Source organism: Equus quagga, chromosome 11 (assembly GCF_021613505.1).
Source record: "Equus quagga isolate Etosha38 chromosome 11, UCLA_HA_Equagga_1.0, whole genome shotgun sequence".
NCBI lineage: Eukaryota > Metazoa > Chordata > Mammalia > Perissodactyla > Equidae > Equus > Equus quagga.
Window position 1 is genome coordinate 98,869,700 of NC_060277.1, and position 14,531 is coordinate 98,884,230.

Below are 14,531 nucleotides of genomic sequence, written 5' to 3' on the forward strand. Positions count from 1 at the left end.
GTGCCCGTGTTTTCTGAGCCCCAAATCAGGTGACGTGCTCGTCTGACAGTTCCAGAGGAGCTAAAATGAGGCCTCTCCTGTGCACAGTGCCCCTGGAGGGGACTGGAGTTGGTCCTTGTTTTGTTCTTTTTAAAATGTGGTAAAATACACATAACTTAGAACTTACCTTTCCAACCATGTTAAAGTGTACAATTCCGTGTCATTAAATACACTTGTGCAACCATCACTACCACCCAGTTACAGAGCTTCTTCATCAGCCTAATGAAAACCCCACACCCATTAAGTGGTCGCTCCCCACGCCTCCTTCCCCAGCCTCTGGCCACCACGAACCTGCTTTCTGTCTTGATAGATTTGCCTATTCTAGAGATTTCACAAGAGTAGAATCATACCATATTCGTCCTTTCGTGTCTGGCTTCCTTCACTTAGCATAAAGTTTTCAAGCTTCAGCCACATGGTAGCCAGCATCAGAACTTCTTTCCTTTTTATGGCTGAATGATGTCCCATTGTATGGGTCCACTACACTTTATTTATCCGTTCATTGATTGAAGGACATTGGGTTCTCTCCACCTGTTCCGAGTTATTGTGAATGGTGCTGCTATGAACATTGGTGTACGAGTTTTCATTGGAACACTCCTTTCCAGTTCTTTGGGGTACGTGCCCAAGTGTGCAATGGCTGGGTCACACGTTATCTCTGTGTTTGTCTTGTTGAGGAGCCGCTAAACCGTTTTCCACCATGGCTGCGCCATTTCACATTCCCACCAGCAACATATGAGGGTTCCACTTTCTCCACATTTTTGCCAAAACTTGTTATGATCTCTGTTTTCAATAATAGCTACCCCAGTGGGTGTGTTTGTCCTTGATTTTTAAAAGACCTGAGACTCCCTATGTGGAGAGCGGAGCCCTGAGTGATGATAAAGGCTGAACATAAGCAGTTGGGGGGGCCAGAAAGAGTTTTATTATCACAGCACACAGTAAAGGGCTGGCGTGCCCTGCTGTGCCTAGCACCTAGCTGCTCGGACACAGAGAGGTGCACCCACTCTAGACACTGCTACGATCTAATAAGAACTGCAGGGGCCAGCCCCGTGGCCAAGTGGTTAAGTTAGCGCGCTCCGCTTCGGCGGCCCAGAGTTTCGCCGGTTCAGATCCTGGGCAGGGACATGACACTGCTCATCAGTCATGTTGAGGTGGCGTCCCACATAGCACAACCAGAGACACTCACAACTAGAATATACAATTATGTACCGGGGGACTGTGGAGAGAAGAAGAAGGAAAAAAAAAAAAAGATAGGCAAGCGTTGTTAGTGCAGGTGCCAATCTTTATTAAAAACAAAAACAAGAACTACATAAGCTGCCCCCTTCCCTAACCAGCCCTGACCAATGCCATACTGAAGGGGCAGCTGGGAGGCTCCTCCCTGGGCCTGCCAGCTCTCCCCACATCAGCTGGGGGTGCGCCCCCCAGTCACTTGACTTTGTTTCCTAACACATTTCTGACTGTTAACTTGCCCTTGTACTTACTGTTTGTAACCTAATTAAATGTTACAGTAATGCATGAAACAGAAGGACACAAGGAGAGATGCTGTTTCTTATGAAAATGCAGTCAGATGCTTTGAAAGACATAATCTGTGTCATGTAAAAAATTAGCTGTCAAATTAGGTGCGGGTGAGACTAACGTAAATAATTGGGTGGGAGGAGATTGTCAAAGTCTACACGGCTCCACTTGCCAACCACTTGTAAGGTCCTTTCAAGCTCTCCCTCTTCTTCAAAGAATCCAAAGCTGGACGTTGGAGATGGCTCATGGGTGTGGATTTCACAAGGAAGGCGACTGCTCCTTAAGGTGGGGCCTTAAGAAAGATCAGTGACCGCATGCTTACTCCTTGGAAGTTAAAGTAAAATGTGTTTTATGGGTTGCATTGTGTTTTCAAAAATGATATGTTGGAGTCTCAACCCCCAGTACCTGTAAATGTGACCTTATTTGGAAATAGGGTCTTTGCAGATGAAATCAAGATAAGGTCATTGGATGGGCTCTAATCCAATAAGACTGGTACCTTATAAGAGGAACAGAGACACAGAGACACAGGGAGAGCACCATGTGACAAGAGGGGCAGAGATTGGAGCGAGGCAGCTCCCAGCCAAGGAGAGCGAGATCTAGGGACTGGGCTGGGCCCACTGGGTGGGCCTCTCTGAGCCTCAGTTTCTCTCACCCATGAAGTCGGGGTATGGGGGGAAGGTTAACTGCTGGAACAGAGGCCCACAATAAGCCAGTGGCTTAAGGAAGTCCGCGGTGAGCATCCCACACCACTGCTCCGTGCAGACACCCGGGGACCCGGTTCCTTTCACATCCTTTCTCCTCGCCCCTTGGGACAATGTCTTCCTCTCCATAGTCAAAGGCCCGCCCATGGCTGACTTGTGAGAAAAGGAAAGAGATGAACAAGGAGCCCCACAGTCTCTGTCCAGGCCCCTGACGGGCTCACATCATTTCTGCTCAATTCCATGGACAAGAAATGGCCACGTGGCCGTTCCTAACTCCAAGAGAGGCCGGGAATGAAATTCTACTCATGCGCCCATAGAAAAGGGCATGGATTTTGAAGGACTGCTTGCAGCCCCAGGCTGGGTGGATATAGTAACATCTCCTTGCAGGGGTGCAATGAGTATAAATAAAGTATCTGGCACTTAGTAAGTGCTCAATAAAAGTGTGCAATGTCATTGAGGTCAGGGCTCCCAGAGGTCTTAGAAACTCTCTGCTCTTACGTCCTCATTTCTTTGCAGCTAAAGAAACAGGCACAGAGAGGAGAGGCACCCGCCTACGTCACCCCATGGGCAACTTTGGTCCAGAATCCTGTCTGGGATCCTCAACCCCTCACCCTCCCAGCGCTTATTTCAAATTACCTGGTCCCGCCCCACTGGGGGCTGGGCAGAGAGCAGGGACCCAGAGGACCTCTCTACCTGGAGACAGGACTGGGGGACAGGATTCTGAGAGTGGCCCTGTGCTCCACGACAGTGCCCCGGGCCCAGGCTGCACAGCTTTATGACTAGATAGGTGTGGCTCTGGTTTCCTGGAAGGGAGGCCAAGCTGCTCTGTGACAGAGGGCCACACCCACTCCCTGGGAGGGGGAACTGGGCTGTGAGCAGCTGCGACGTTGGGATGCAGCGATAGGTGCCTGAGGAGGATGGCGTGCCTGGGTTTCCTCCTCCTCCTCGCCAGCACTGTGGCCCAGGGGGAGTACGGTGTGGTCCACGTGGTGTCGGAGAACTGGAGCAAGGACTACTGCATCCTCTTCAGCTCCGACTACATCACCCTACCCCGAGACCTGAGCCACGCCCCACTCCTGCCCCTGTATGATGGCACCATGGCACCCTGGTGCCCGGGCGAGGAGGACTCCTTCCACCAGGCCCAGCCCAGCTCCCCCAGCCAGCGGCCCCTCCGCCACACCACTGCCATGGTCATGAGGGGCAACTGCAGCTTCTACGCTAAGGGCTGGCTGGCTCAGGGCCAAGGTGCCCACGGGCTGCTCATCGTGAGCCAGGTCAGCAGCCACCAGTGCTCAGACACCACCCCGGCGTCCCAGGACTCCCACCAGCCCCTGCCAGACCTCACCATCCCAGTGGCCGTGCTCCGCTACACTGACATGCTTGACATCTTCAGCCACATCCGTGATGGCGCCGTCGTCCGTGTGGCCTTATATGCGCCCCCAGAGCCCATCCTTGACTACAACATGGTGGTCATCTTCGTCCTGGCAGTAGGCACTGTGGCCATGGGCGGCTACTGGGCCGGCATGACTGAGGCTGACCGGCAGCAGCGGCACCGGGCCCGAGGAGGAGGGGGGCCTGGTGGTCACCATCAGCAGCAAGCAGTTGCAGCCCAGGGAGGGCAGGAGGAAGAAGAGGACGCCCCAGTGGACTTCACGCCGGCCATGACGGGCACAGTGGTCACCATGTCCTGCTCCATCATGCTGCTACTCTACTTCTTCTACGACTGCTTTGTCTACGTCATGATCGCCATCTTCGGCCTGGGCGCAGGCACCGGCCTCTACAGCTGCTTGGCACCCCTGGTGTGCCAGCTGCCCCTGCAGCAACACCAGTGGCTCCTGCCTGGCCGCCAGGCCCGTCTGCAGCTGGCCCTGATGCTGCTGGCCAGCCTGTGCACAGTGGTGACCATCCTCTGGGTGGCCTACCGCAACGAGGACCGCTGGGCATGGCTCCTGCAGGACACGCTGGGCGTGGCCTACTGCCTTTTCATCCTGCAGCGCGTGCGGCTGCCCACACTCAAGAACTGCACCTCCTTCCTGCTGGGCCTGCTGGCCTTTGACGTCTTCTTTGTCTTCGTCACGCCCCTCCTCACCAGGACTGGCGAGAGTGTCATGGTGGAGGTGGCCTCGGGCCCGGCAGATTCCTTGAGCCATGAGAGGCTGCCCATGGTGCTCAAAGTGCCACAGCTGAGCTTCTCAGCCTTGACCCTGTGTGACCAGCCCTTCTCCATCCTTGGCTTCGGTGACATCGTGGTCCCAGGCTTTCTGGTGGCCTACTGTCACCGCTTCGATATGCAGATCAGCTCACGCCAGGTCTACTTCATGGCCTGCACAGTGGCTTATGCCGTGGGCCTGCTGGTCACTTTTGTTGCCATGGTCTTCATGCAGATGGGCCAGCCTGCCTTGCTCTATCTGGTGTCCAGCACGCTGCTCACCAGCCTGGCCGTGGCTGCCTGCCGCCGGGAGCTCACCCTCTTCTGGACTGGCCAGGGCAGAGCCAAGATGCCTGCCCGGCCTGTGGCAGGGCTCTGCGGTGCCCCCTCTGTTGGCTCTGAGCAGAAGCAGGGGGATGCAGCAGATGTCCACACAGTCAGCAAGTTTGAGGGGGCCACCAGCCACCTGTCAGGGGATTTAGACAGCAACCTTGAGGAGGACACAGCTGAGATTGTCACCATATCTGAGGATGAAGCCACCAGCCCAGAGAGCCACAGTGATAGCTCTGAGGGCTGGAGTGATGCCAATCTGGATCCTGATGAGCTGCCTTGTGCCTCCCCTGGGGCCTCGGAGGAGCTGATATCAGTAATGCCGATGGCCATGCTGATACCACTGATACCACTAATGCCTCCGCCCTCGGAGCTGGGCCATGCCCATGCCCAGGCCCAGGCCCACGATGCCGGCCTGCCCTGGATGGGGTTCCACAAGAGGAAAGGCTTAAAGATAAAGAAAAGTATGTCGACTCAGTCCCCCTTGTGAACCGGGGTCCCGGGACATGTGCCTCTGCAAGGGCACAGAATATCATAGAGCAAAGTCATGCGTGGCAAAAAGTAATCAGGGCATTAAAGATATTCCATATCTACCCAAAGGAGCCTCTGTGTTTGTTAGGACTGTAAGAAAGCAGCGACCACGGAATAAGTCCATGCGAGGCCCAGAGGGCCCTTAGGATAGGCACCATCGCCAAATTGTGCAGAGCAGGAAACAGGCTCAGAGAGGGCACGTGACTTGCAAAGAGCTATTCAGCAAGGTCAGGATTTGCCCCCAGGGCTTACTTGGCAGTGACTCCCCTCTCCCTGCCTGCACAATGCCCCCCACAAGCCAGAGTGCCAGCCCCTTAGCCTGGTGGACAGGTCCCATCCCGTCCCTGCAGCCCCACCTCAGCCTCATTGCCCATCTTTTCCTCGTGCTCAGGTCCAACTGAACCATTACTGCTCCTTGATCGTGCCACATCCTCTCCCTCTTTCTTTGCACATGCTGTTCCCTCTGGCTTGGATGCCCTTCCCATCCCAGACAGAAACTCCCCAACCCAGCTCCCTGACTCACTATAAAGCATTTCTAAGCATCCTTCAAGCATCAGCTGACATCCATCCTTCCCTGCTCAAGACGTCCTGGACAGCAGCACCCAGCCCAGCACGTTCCTGCACTCATCCACCTGTCCATCCACAGACACCGAGTGTGCACCTGCTGTGTGCACTGCCCTGTGCTGGGCACCGAGGGAGGCTGCTGTCTAGCTGGGGGATGAGTAGGGGTGGAGAACAGCCAAGAAACAACCTGAGAATCATCTCGGATGGAGAGGTGGCAGCTGGAGTGGAGGAATTTAGGAGACCACACTCTGGTTCCCTTACTGGCTCTGGGTAATGGACAAGCCTTTTAACCTCTTTGGGCATCAGTAGTCTCGTCTTCAAAATGGGACTTACAATACCATGTCCACCAGGAGGCAGGGGCATGGACAAGATGACCTCTTGAGGACCCTACAGGTTTTCAGGCCTTATGGTGTGTTTATATGTTACTTAAGCAGAGTAAACAAACTCTGGGGTGAGGGAAGCCTTCCTGGAGGAGGAGTGTCGGAGGTGAGGGAATCATATCCTGAGAGGCAGTGTGGTACAGTGGTTAGGGCTCCAGAGCCACCTGCCCTGTGAATTCCAGCTCTACCACTGACCTGTAGTGTGTCATTGGGCAAGTGACTTAGCATTTCAGTGCCTCAGTTTCCTAATCTGTAAAATGGGATATCAATGGGACCTGTAGATATTGTAACAGGGTTTGGGGAGGTTTGAATGAGTTGGCTTATGTAAGGTGATTGACACCTGGTCCTGCACGCAGGACGAGCTATATGAGTGGTAACTGTTTATATTACTCCCCTTCATGAAAGCCTTTCAGAATCAAATCCATCTCCTACAAGGACTTCGAGTTCTGGCTCCAACTTCCTCCCCTCCTCTCCTCCACACTCAGCATTCCTGTCCTGACCACCACCAGCGAGCACACACTGGACCCCACCACAGGGCTTTCTCACGGACTAGTTCCTCCACCTGGAACTTTCCACTCCTCTCACCCCCAGAATTGGGCCTAGCTGCCTCCTTCTCCTTCTAGCCCCATATCACATGTCCCCTCCTCGGGGAGGCCCTCCTTGATGACCCCTTCTAAAGTACACATTACTGTACACCCTGTTCACTAGTTTTCTCGTCCCCCGTCCAGCACCAGCTTCGTGAGGCATGGACCTCTTGAGCCCATTAGCCTGTGTAGTTCCGGGCCGGGCCTGGCATGTAGGAGGGGCTCGACTGTGTTTGTCGGAGGAATGAACGAATGAATGAATGAATGAGGAGTCAATCCAGCCTGGCGTGAACAGGAAAAGGGGCACCTCGAGGGAAGGCCCCACCGCCCAGGCCACTTCCCTTGGTTCCTGCAGGGATAGACTCAGAGGGGTCTGGTTGGGCTCTGGGGTGGGGAGCAAAGGAGGAAGGTAATGGGCATCTCAAAGAGAGCCCCCCTCGCTGGACCCCTCAGCAAACGGCACCTGAAGGCCTGGGCCGGACAAGGGCAGAGTGAGGAACCCAAGCCAGGACGCTCACCGGAGGTGTTGGCAGCCCCTCCCACTGGAGCCAGTGGCCATCTGGCCTGGACAGAGGGGCCTCCGCAGGCCCTGGCTTGTCCCCAGCCTGGGCAGCCTCCCCACTGCTGACCTGCGTCACTGGGCCTGCCAGGGGTGGGCTACACCCCTCCGCCAGGCTCGAGGGCAAGGACCAGACAGAGCCAAGCCTTCTTGACCCCCTCACTCCCCCACAAGGGGGACAAGGAGATCCCTCTCTCCCAGGAATTGGCAGTCAGGGTGGCTCTGAGGACGCTGGACTAGAGTGCCCTGCGGTGGGGCCGGGGCCTGCCTCCAAGGAGAGAGCTCTAGGGGAGGGTCTGAGGAGGGCCGCTCCCCTGGCTCTGTCTACCCAGGGGCCTAAGGGGGAGGCAAGGGCTGGCGTGTGGTGTTTGGGCAGCAGGAATGGAGCGTCCACATGGGTCCTGAGCCCAGGCCTGGGGTGCGCAGTGGATACTGGGGTGTCCAGACCCTGTCCTCTGCACAACCTGACAGCTCTGTTCCTCACAGGGTAATCATCCTGGTCACCCAAAGCCTGGCTGCCTCCCAGGGCTGGCCTTGCCTGGTCAACATGAGGGAACCCATCTGAGGGGCGCCCCAGCTCCAGAGCTCCCCCTGAGCTCTCTGAGGCCTCACCCAGCCTGCGCCCCCACCCCCCCACAGGTGTCTCCCCTTAGAGCACTCCCCATGTATCTCCCACCCATGACTCTCCTAACCCCGGAAACCCAGGACATCTGACGTCTATGTGGGAAGTGGAAGAACTGTCTAGATTCCCCACATACCACCAACAGCTCCCGTTACGCTCCTCTGTTCTCCTCTGGAAGGGAGGGTGGGGGGGCAGGAGATGAGCCAGGACCTTTCTTTTCCCTCCAAGAACACTCTGCAGCCAACGCACCCATTTTACAGATGGGGGTGGATTCTGGGCCTAACAGACAGCGAGGTGTCTAGACGATAGTGCCCAAGCACAGCCACATGTCAGGGTCCCCTGGTCACCTGCTGAAAACAGAGAGTCCTGGGCCCTAGCCCCACAGATTCTGATTTGACAGGTCTGGGGCAGAACCAGGGGCTGTGGGACTCCTGCCCCCACCCCAGGCTGAACACCTGTGGAGTCCGTCCCGTCTCTCACCTCAGCAGGGCCAGGAGGAGTTGGGCAGGGGGGACCAGGGATGAAATTGCAGCGCCCACCTCCCACCCTGACACACACCTTCTGCTGGGCCTGCCCCCCTCACCCTGCGCCCACCTGGCCACACCAGAGGCTCGGCCGCCACCCCTCGCCCCGGCCAGTCGCTGTCTGAATCAGGAAGAATTGAACCAGCCTCACCCACCCACCAACCCCTCCTTCAGACCCCCGTTCAGGGAGCGCAGCTGGCCGACAGCCTCCTCCAGGGCTGCCTCTGCCTTCCAGCCCAGGCTGCTCTTGGGGACATGGGGATGGGAGGCCAGCTAATGACTGAGCAAGACAGCGGTGCCAGGGCCTGGCCATCTCCCCAGACGCAGGCCTCCCCCAACAGGCAGCCCCTGTGCCCGAGCCCCCGGGGCTGGTGGAGGCAGCGGAAGACCTGCACCCCACCTGAGGGCGCCCCCTGACGTCACCTGCCTCCTCCTCTTCTCCTTTGCCCTCCCAACTTCATCTCAGCACCTGCTTCCTGCTTCCCAACCTGTGACAGGGGACGCCTAAGATGGGACCAGGGCAGGAATAGACTCCCTGAGGCCACGCTCAGGGCTCCGGGGGACCCAGCCTCGCCTCTGGGGCTGTGCTTCGCTCAGGCTGCCCAGCATTTCTCTTCACGGCTTCCTTCAATCCCAGCTAGAACCCTATAAGCTGAATAGTCACAGCCCTGTTTTTGTTTTTGTTTTGTTTTTAGTTAATGAAAGGAGTTTGGTGCTGGAACTTCTGGACTCCCTGGACAGTGAGAACCAGCAAGGACCTATGAAACGCTCTCATCCACGGAGGAGGGAAGGAAGGCTCAGAGAAGGTTGGGACCTGCCCAAAGTTGCACGGCAATGGGACAGCAGAAACAGAACGCAACTGTGATCTCCTGCCTCCCAGCCCAGCAGCAGGACCAGCTCTCGTCCCCAACACCCCTCCCCTCCACACAACCCAGTCTGTGAAACAAGCCTCCCCCAGCAAAACTCAGTCTACCCACCCCTTTGTCCTGAGCCCTCAGTAGGCCCAGCCCTCTGTTCTCACTGAGAAGTAGTTGTGTGTGCTGCATGATAAGGAAAGTTTGTGACCAGCACTGAGCGTCTCCTCAGCTAGAGCAGGAGGACACAGCTGGACTCAGTCACTGAGACCTGGATTCAAAGGCTGGCATTGCTATTTGCTTGCTGTGTGACCCTGGACAATTGAGGTCAGCCCTCTGTGCCTCCGTATGCTTGTCTGTAAAATGGGCTGCTAAGATTTGCCTGGCGAGCTTGTCCTGGGGATTTTTAAATGAGGTATGTGTATAAACAGCTAATATTCGCTGTTTATAGTAGAAACAGAAACAGGCACTAGAAACAGGCTAGATATATGCGTTATCTCATTACATAATGCCCAGGTTTTAGAGCCAAAGTTTCCAGAACAGCGCTTGGCATTCCCCCAAAGGCCGCATTTCCCGAATCAGCTACGGGTCCTCGGGGTTGAACTCCCAGAGGCGGGGTCATCCTCTTCCCTTGGTCTCCCCAACCCGGGCCCGGTGGGACGTGAGATGTGAGTGGGCGGCTGGCCGGGAGCAGGGGTTCCGCGACAAGCCAGGAAGGGGTCCCTCTGCCGTTAGACTGAAACGTGGAGGTTTTGTGCCTTTTTCCTGCAACCCTGAACTTTGAGCGCTCCTGTGCTGCCACCTGCTGGAAGGTAAGATAAGAGCAGGCGGGATCGCCCTAGGAGCCCAGGCATTCCGTTAGGGAACTTCTGAGTAACCACAGGCCCTGGTGACCTAACCCACCCAGCTCCTAGCGGACCCAGGGTTAACCCTTTAGAAGCCGGTCGTGAAGACAGAGGTGTCCCGGAGAAGGGTCTGAGAGAACTTCAGTATTTTACGAAGTGAAGCAGCCCCAACACAGCGTCACCGAGTGTCCCTAACGCTTGAAGCGGGTCCACGACGATGCTTGTCCCACCCCACAGAATCAGGCCGCTGTGAATGAGCGTTCGCAGACCCCAGCACTAGGACCGCTTCCAGGAGGGGGCACTCTCACCCCGAGGCCCAGACCCAGCGCTTGTCCTCTGGGCCCACAGATGGCCCTTCCCGCACTCACAGCTGCGATTGTGCATTTTGCTAGGGAGCAAGTCCCCGCCCACCGCTCGTCCGCTCTCCAAACGCTGCGTCCCATCTTTAGGAGAAACTCTCCGCGGGACCTTCCCTCAGGCCTCTAGGACTCTCATCCAGGGCTCTTCCAGGCATGTGAGTCTGAGCCCAGGTCCCACACCTCACTCCTGAGCCCATCTAGGATGAGGGGACACAGTCTTAGAGAGACCCCAGGGAGGAGGCGGGAAAGGGAAACTGAGGCTGCCAGAAGAACCTTGGGCTGTTAAATTTTGAGGAGTTGTTCTGAGAAATGCCTTTAAGCAGCTTCCCCAGCCTCTTAAGGACTTAAATAGTGGAGAAGATGGGGGGGGGGAAGGCAGTGTGTGAGGACCGAATGAGGGCGTTGGCAGAGTCTCCAGAGACCTTCCAGAACTCTCCAGAACTGAGGACAGAGAAGGAAAGCAGCCTGCCCAAGGTCACACAGTGAGCTGGTGACAAGGCCAAGGCAACCAAGAACCTAGAAACTAACTCAAGAATACTTGGAAAACAGGAGACCCTTTCCGGAATGCAAATGCTTGCCTTTCAGGGATTGTCTCAAGAGGTCCCAATTTACCCCACCTACTTGGCCTTCTTAAAGCAGGAGGACCCTGGGTCTAAAGAGAAAAGAACTACTCTGGGCAAAATCCTTGGCCCCTTGTAACCCGTGCTGGGTGAGGCCTCACCACTGCCACAGTTCTGACCCAGACAGTGAAGTGGACTCAAGCAGGAGGGCAGCCCTCCCAAGGATTCTCGCCCATCACTGCTCAGCTTGCCTTCCAGGCCACACTCTGCCGCAGTCACAAGAGTGAAAGCCAAGGGCGGGTCTGGTCTGGACGCACCTTGCTTAATCTTTAAAGCTGGTTGTGGTCAACTGAATCATGTCCCCCCGAAAGACATTTACGTCCTAATATCTGGAACCTGTGAATGTTACATTATATGGAAGGGAAAAAAGGACTTTGCAGATGTGATTAAGTTGAGGATCTTGAGATGGGGAGACTACCCCATATTAGCCGTGTGGGTTCTAACTGTAATCACAAGGCTCCTTAGAAGAGGGAGGCAGAGGAGGGTTACACGCACAGAAGTGGAGGAGGCAGCGTGATGATGGAAGCGGAGATTGGACTGATGAGGCCACAAGCCAAGGATTTTCGGCAACCCCCAGAAGCTGGAAGAGGCAAAGAAGGGACTCTCCGCTGGAGCCTCCAGAAGGAGCCCTGGCCTGCCGACCCTCGGTTTCAGCTCCGTGACACTGACTCCAGACTTCTGGCCTCCAGAACTGTGAGAGGAGAAATGTCCGTTGTTTTAAGCCCCCAGGTTTGTGGCGATTTGTTACAGCAGCCGAGACATCCACGGCACAGGCTGCCAGTGTGCCCAGCGCAGCGCTTGAGAATTAAATGTCTCACGGAGCAGGAAAGACAGAGACACAGCAAAGCACCAGAACTCCCAGTCTGCCCACGTGTTGCTTCCTGCTGGGGAGCTGGGCACAAGGGAGTCAGAGAACGAGGGGCAGGAATTGGGGTCTCAGGTACAACAGCCAGTGAGTGGGTTCTCAGTTCAGGCTGCTCTTTCAGGCTCCTGGGACTTCTTTGTACTGTATTTTATTGTGCTTTGGAGAAAAAGTAGAAAGGACAGAAAAGTAGGAAAAAGCACAATTACTGCTAAACTTCTGGTTTATTTCCACCAGTCATTTTTCCCAGGCATAAGTTCTCATTTGTGTGTTCCATTTACATAATAGTTACAATCGCACTGGATATATAAATTGGCATTTTGCTATAGATATTCTATGCACTCTTCGAAGCTTTGTTTTGAATGGCCTGTGTAGTTCTCCATGGCAGGTGGAGCTACGGAGATTTCACATTCTCTTCTTGGGCGTTTGGTCTGTTTCCTGCACAACATGAGGAATGTCTTGGCTTTGAACTACTTTATATATTTTAGGAGATTTCTGTAAGACACATCTAGTAATTTTATTTCTGGGAAACTAGGGATATGAAAATCTTTAAATGCTGTAATGCATTTTGTTAAATTACTTTCCAAATCATGTTTGTGTCAATTCATCCTCCGTAAATGCTGTCAAATATGGAAGTGACCATTTTACCACGTCCTCACACTCTTTGCTAATTTGATATGATGAAAAACAGCATCTCTTTCAATTTTCATAGCTATGATTAATGGTGAGGTTGGAATTTTATTTCCATATTCTGGTTTATTAATGGAATATTCTCCATTTCGGGGCTTAGCACAATGTCCAACCAGTTACAATTTCCTGTCGATTCTACACTAGGAAAATCTCTGGGATCCCTTTTCTCCTTCCCATTTTTACAGACTTATTTCAAGATGTCATCTCTCACCTGGGCCATTAGAATCCTTGTTAAAGAAAAGAGCACAACTCTTCTTGGTCATGCCCCTTGAGCTGAAAGCCCTCAGATGCCTCCCTACTGCCTGTCAAACCAACCCCAACTCTGTGGCCTGGTGTTGGAGGCCTTCCACGATCAGCCTTCCCTACCAGCCGACCTTGCCTCCTACTAGCCCCCAGCGCCCCGTGTGTGCAGTTCTCCACACATGCTCCTCCTCGCTCCACGCCTCTGCTCTGTCCTTCCACTCACCTGGGATGTGCTTCCTCCACCTTTCCTGACTCCTATGCACATGGTATCCACCAAGACGCATTCCACACTCTCCAGCACGCCTGTGCGGGGCCCTGTCCAAGGTTCTGGAGATGAACAGTAGACAGGAGGTAGTTCTTGACTCGGAGGTTTTCACCATCCGGAGAAGGTGGAGGAGGTCACATACATCCTGATTAAGTAAGGGCCTTTTGGCTTCAAGGAAAAAGAAACCACTCAAAGTATCTCAAGAAAAAAGAGGAGCTTATTGGAAGGATATGGGCTTTCTCAGAACATAAGGGCAAACAGCCCAGTGGGGCTCATGGGAATTGGAATGAGAAAGCTGTCAGAAAGCAATCCCGCCCTCTGCCTCTCCGGGCTGCATAGTCTGCGTGCATCCACTTCCTCTCCTCCTCTCCCCAAGCCAGCTGCCCCTGCACACTCATTTTGTTCTTGGCCCATCGTGGTACTGTCCCCAGCTCTACATCATGGTCTCTCAGCCCACGGATCCCCACCAATGGGCAATGGTCTTTATTCAGATGCCACTCAGAATCTCAAGAGAGAGAACTGACTTGCTTAGATTGACTCTACTTGGTCAGGTCCTGTCATCGGCTGTTGGTGAGCCCACCGTCCCTTCTCAGGCATCGCACAGTGGTTCAATCAGCTGTGGCTGGAGATGGAGGGTGTGGAGAGCAGGGTCAGACAGTAAAAGAGTTGTCAGAATCTGAATTTTAAAAAAATCCCCCTTGGGACCAGGTGATTCACGTGCTTATTAAAGTTCAAGAAGCTCTGCCCCAGAGCAGTGTTCTCAAAGGCACATCCCTCAGGCAGCAGGATCGGCATCACCTGGAACCTCGTCAGAAATGCCCCTTCTGAGGCCCTGCCCCAGGGCCTGGAGGGGACGCTTAACACCAGTGCTCAGAGCGAGCCCCACCCCCACCCTCTGTTTTCCACAGACAACCCGATGAAGAGCCAATGTCTTGCTCTCTACCGTCACGTGTGGGGCTGGCACAGAGACACTACCACGCAAGCTGCTGTGCATCCGTGTAACACACTGAGGTTCGTTTACGCCGGTCAGAGGCAGGTCAGCTCCCCCTGTGGCCGCACTTTCCTATTCAGGCAACAGCGGGGCAGCCGATGTCTTTCGTCCCTTCAAGGATTCTGGGTTTTCGTGCCCAGGTCAGTTCCCACCTGTATCAGTTTCCTGTGGCTGCTCTAACAAATTAGCACAAACCAAGTGGCTTAAAACAACAGAAGTTTATTTTCTCATAGTCTGGAGGCCCAAAGCCTGAAATTCAGGTGGCATTAGGGCCAGGCTCCCTCTGAAGGCTCCAGGGGAGAAGGCTTCT

General features: G+C 54.7%; 1 protein-coding gene across 1 annotated transcript; it reads left to right on the forward strand.

The window, feature by feature from the left end:
* The first annotated feature begins 3,166 nt into the window (after positions 1-3,166).
* On the forward strand, positions 3,167-5,218 carry SPPL2C (signal peptide peptidase like 2C). The gene has a single exon (XM_046674825.1). It carries the CDS (start codon positions 3,167-3,169, stop codon positions 5,216-5,218), a length of 2,052 nt encoding a protein of 683 aa, XP_046530781.1.
* Positions 5,219-14,531: the final 9,313 nt, after the last annotated feature.